General features: G+C 57.3%; 1 protein-coding gene across 1 annotated transcript; it reads left to right on the top strand.

Annotated features, from left to right (window-relative positions):
• Nucleotides 1-264: 264 nt before the first annotated feature.
• LOC143020277 (uncharacterized) lies at nt 265-1,903 on the top strand. The gene has a single exon (XM_076176509.1). The coding sequence runs from the start codon at nt 470-472 to the stop codon at nt 1,901-1,903; it is 1,434 nt and encodes a 477-aa protein (XP_076032624.1). The 5' UTR covers nt 265-469.
• Nucleotides 1,904-5,225: the final 3,322 nt, after the last annotated feature.

The following is a 5,225-nucleotide window of genomic DNA, read 5'->3' on the forward strand; positions in this document are numbered from 1 at the left end:
CTCGGATTATTATTGCGTTTGTAAGCTGTAGCGAGGCTTCAAGTAGCCTTTCGAGGGCTACCCGAGGTGCCTCCTACAGCCCAGTATTCTTTTGTAGTGGCTCTGTGTAAATAGAGGATATAAGTCTACTTTGCGTTTTCGTCGCCTTGAGAACTCACCATGACACGAGGTGGCGAGTGTGAGCGGGCGAAGCTCGCTCGAAACATTACCGTCACGTCTCTTAAGTGCAACGGACCCATGAATTGAAATCGGGTGACAAACCTCCAGTCTCCTGGGGGGGGTTCTTTACAGTGGTGTCAGAAGTGGGATCTGTAAGTGTAAGTGCATTTTAAGTGCGTCGCGGTGATCTATCGAGTGTGAGCGGGAAAAGCCGCGATCATTTTGTCGTGACAGGTGACAGGTCCAAAGTGTTGTGCCCAGGTAAGTGGTATTGTGGTCGTTTTCAGTGCCGTAGAGTTATTACACTAGCATGGCTAATATGGAAACCACACTAGCAGACGTTATAAGGGCTATGGCGGAGCAAGGAAGGACACAGCACGCTGAACTGCAAGCAATGGTGAACCATGCTTTATCGGAGCAAGGAAAAGCACAGCAAGCCGAAATTCAAGCTGTGGCGAACCGTGTTGACAGTGTGTTCAAACAGGTGTTTGGACTCGTTAAGGAGGAGTGCTCGCGGGTGAAAGGAGAAGTTTTAGAGGCAGTTTTCACCAGGGACGAGGTGAAGGGAGAGGTGGAAAAAGTGGCCAGTGACCTTAGGAGGTATGTGGATGAAGTTGTGGCAGCACAAGTGCCCCCTGCCCTCTTCCGGCATGAGGATACGCTGCCCCGGGAGAGTGAGCAAGCTAGCGAGGCGGAAGATAGTGACGAGGACGAAGCTAAGAGTCGGCACGAAGGACTCAAGAGCCGTTCTCCATTGGCAAAGGCGTTTCCGTCTCCCCCAGGTGCCCCGGCGAATGTTTTGTCGCCTCCGCCATCCCCGCCAGCCTCGGTAAAGTCGGGCCTCTCGGCTGCCAGCTCCACGTCACGGAGGCTAGGGAGTGGGACGAGGCGCCGCCCGCAGGAGTTCGACGGGACAGTGTCTTGGGAAGCGTACAAGACACAGTTCGAGCTCCTGGCTAGCGCCCACCAGTGGAGTCGACCTGAGATGGCCATGCAGCTTGTGTGGGCGCTCAAAGGCCCAGCGTTGGAAGTCCTGAACCAACTACCAGCCACCCAGCGGAGCTCCTATAGTAAGGTGACGGCGGCGTTGGAGAGGAGGTACGGGCATCAGCATCAAACTGAGGTGTTCAGGACAAGGTTCCGGGCCCGGGTAAGAGGCCCGGGAGAGACCCTGACACGCTTAGCGCAGGATTTGGAGGTATTGGTGCGCCGTGCGTACCCGGAGGCCAGTGAGGAGATGATCACCATTCTCTTGCGGGATCAGTTTGTTGACGCTATCGATAACCAGCAGCTGAGGATATACGTCCAGCAGGCGCACCCCAAGGACCTACAGGAGGCCCTGGCGAGGGGCCTGGAGATGGAGTCGTTTCTCCGGATTACGCGGGAGCGACCCAGCTGGAACAGTGACTCATACAAGGTGAGAGCAAAGAAGGGGAAAGTGGACAAATCCCCCTCTAGACCTGCATCACCCTCAGGTGAGTTCTGGGGTAAATGTTACTCGTGTGGGCAACAAGGGCATTCCAAAAAGTACTGCCCGCAGGGAACGCACGGCGGAAAGGCTGTCGGTGCTGGAGCAGGGCCGCATCGGTACAAACCCTGTTGCTGGAGTTGTGGTGAGGGGTATAAGACGGCAGGGTGTGCCATCGTCTCCGACAAGGATAGCAAGAAGGTAGCGGGAAACTGGGAGGGGCTGGCGGAAGGGGTCGAATACCAGCCGGAAGACGGGAGACCCCAGTCCGTTTAAGTTGCCGCGCCGAGGGCGCCCGGACCGTTCAGGTAGGCGGGCAAGTGGACGGTAAGTCTTGCTGCTTCACGGTGGACTCGGGCGCAGAACGCACCTTCGTGCAGGACGGCATGGTGGCAACTGGACGACCCCCGGTGGCCCAGCAACAGCTGTGTGGGATTACGGGGCACTGCACGCAGCTGAGGGGACCAGTGCATGCCAGGGTAACGGTTGGCAACACTGAGGAGCATCTTCCTGTTTTTGTAGCTGACGTCGGGGAGAACTTGCTCGGTCTAGACTACCTCCAGCAAAGCAGGGCGGTGCTGGATTTCGGGGAGATGACCATGTCGGTCGGAGGTGACGTGGTGCCGCTTAGGGAGGGCGCCGTTGACGCAGAGGAAGCCCACACTGTACCACCACCCGAAACCAGCCACCGTTGCCGTCTAAGTGAGGAGCAGGAAGGGGAAAGCCTGGGCCCGGACGAGGGTGGTGGACAGGCGACTATGATCACGGAAGGTCACTTCGAGGACACGCAGGGGGGTAACACTGAAGTCCCACCTCATCTGCAGGATCTATTGCAGAGGAGCTCGGTATGTCTGTCTGGGGAACAGGTTGACGAGGTGAGGAAAGTGTTGACACGGTATGCAGACGTCTTCTCGAAGGGGGATACCGACCTGGGCCGGACCAGCCTGGTGAAACACCGCATACACACAGGGGATAGTCAGCCGGTCAAGCTGCCGCCCCGAAGGATCGCACCCGCCCGTCGGCTGGAAGTGGAGAAAGCCGTGGAGGAACTGCGCGCGCAAGGGGTAATTGAAAAGTCGGCTAGTCCCTGGAGTGCGGCCGTCGTACTCGTTAAGAAGAAGGATGGGTCCACCAGGTGTTGTGTGGACTATCGGGGCCTTAACGCGGTGACAACCAAGGACTCGTACCCTCTACCGAGGGTGGATGACACTCTTGACGCGCTCGCGGGAGCCCAGTGGTTCTCGACCTTGGACTTGAAGTCTGGTTACCATCAAGTGGAGGTAGCGGAGGAGGACAGAGAGAAGACAGCCTTCTCGTATGGGCAGGGGCTATATCAATTCAAAGTGATGAGTTTTGGCCTAGTGAATGCCCCGGCAACCTTTGAGCGCCTGATGGAGCGTGTGTTGGATGGGCTGCTCTGGAAAAGCGCCCTGGTATATTTAGACGATGTGCTAGTGTATGGGAATTCATTTGAGTGTGCTCTGGAAAGGCTTAAGGTAGTATTGGATAGGTTTAGGGCAGCAAAGGTGAAACTCAGCCCGAAGAAGTGCTGCCTTTTTCAGAGGGAGGTTCCTTTTCTGGGGCACATAGTGAGTAGTGAGGGGGTGAAAACAGACCCTGGTAAGGTAGAGTCGGTTAAGGAGTGGCCGGTTCCGCGCAGTGTGACGGAAGTGCGCGGGTTTATTGGTTTGTGTACGTACTACAGGCGGTTCGTCAAGGGGTTCGCACAAATCGCAGTACCACTCCACCACTTGACTCGGAAAGGGGCCTCCTTTCACTGGAGTGAAGAATGTCAACGGGCCTTTGATACATTGAAGGAGGCTCTCGCTAACTCCCCTGTGTTGCCGTACCCGGACCCCACGAGACCGTACGTGTTGGATTGTGACGCAAGTGCTGAGGGAGTAGGGGCTGTCTTGTCTCAGGAGAAAGATGGACAGGAGTGGGTCGTATCCTACTTTAGCAGGAAGTTCTCAGCACCAGAGAGGAATTATTGCGTCACCCGTAAGGAGTTGTTGGCGGTGATTCTGGCGATTGATCACTTCCATCCTTACCTGTACGGGGCCAAGTTCAAGATTAGGACCGACCACGCCGCTCTGAGGTGGCTCAAAAACCTCAGAAATCCGGAGGGGCAGTTGGCTAGGTGGATTGGGAAGCTGGAGCAGCACGACTACCACATCGAGTATCGGCCAGGGAACATGCATAACAATGCTGACAGCCTGAGCCGCCGTCCCTGCGATAGCGACTGTAAGCATTGTAGCCGCCGTGAAACGGAACCTGTGAGCGTGAAGGCTGCTGCTCTTGCTGTTGACACGAAGTGGGGAGAGGACCTCAGGCAGGCCCAGCGAGATGACGCTGATATTGGGCCCATAGTGACACTGAGGGAGGAGGGTGAAGAAAAACCGCCTTGGGAAAGTGTGGCACCGCTAAGCCCGGCAGCGAAGGCGTTGTGGCAACAATGGTCAGTGTTGCGAGTGAGTGAGGGTGTGCTGCAGCGGCAGTGGCACTCGTGTGACGGCAGTATATCCTTCTGGCAAACCATTGTTCCCATTAGTATGAGGGAAGCGTTAGTGCGCGAGGCTCACAGTGGCAGTGCGAGTGGCCACTTCGGTGTGAAGAAAACCCTGGGGCGTTTAATGCAGCGAGTGTACTGGGTGGGCATGCGGAAGGACGTGAGCGAGTGGTGCAAATCTTGCGACGTGTGCTGTGGAAAGATGGGCCCCGGGAGGAGGTCAGCTGCTCCCTTACAAGTGTATCAGGTTGGGGCGCCTATGGAGAGGGTGGCGGTGGATATCCTAGGGCCATTTCCTCAGACGGTCCGAGGTAACCGCTTCGTGTGTGTGGCCATGGATTATTTTACGAAATGGCCGGAGGCATACCCGCTGCCGAACCATGAGGCCGCCACCGTGGCAGGCGTGTTAGTGGACGAGTTTTTCGCCCGGTTTGGAGCTCCGCACGAGCTACACTCCGACCAAGGAAGGGAGTTTGAGTCGGCAGTATTCCGGGAGTGCTGTCAGTTGCTGGGCATCAAGAAGACTCGCACCACGCCCCTGCGGCCGCAGTCGGACGGCATGGTGGAACGCTTCAACCGCACGCTGGGGCAGGAGTTGGCGAAGTGTTGCCAGGAGAGTCAGGAAGAGTGGGACTTAAAAATCCCCCTGCTTCTATGGGCCTACCGTTCAGCTGAACATGAGGCAACCGGGTACACGCCAGCCCGGTTGATGTGCGGGCGGGAGCTGCGGATGCCAGTGGACCTTGTGACTGGCAGGCCGCCGGACGAGGACATGCCCACTTCGGTCACCCAGTACGCAGCGGCCCTCCAGGACCGCCTCCGTGAGGTGCACCATCAGGTGAGATCTAACCTGAAGGTGTCGGGCGAGGCGATGAAGGATCGGTACGACCGTCGAGCTACGTCACCGCCCTTTAACGAGGGGGATCAAGTGTGGTTGCACAACCCTCGGCGTAAGAAGGGGTTGTCTCCCAAGCTCCAGAGCCCCTGGGAGGGGCCATATGTGGTGGAGAAGGTCATCTCGGACGTCACCTTCAGGATCCGCCAGGGGGCAAGGAGGAGAGCATTGGTGGTGCATGCTGATAGGCTGTG

The sequence above is a fragment of the Oratosquilla oratoria genome, chromosome 39 (assembly GCF_046742065.1).
Source record: "Oratosquilla oratoria isolate Oo_2021 chromosome 39, ASM4674206v1, whole genome shotgun sequence".
NCBI lineage: Eukaryota > Metazoa > Arthropoda > Malacostraca > Stomatopoda > Squillidae > Oratosquilla > Oratosquilla oratoria.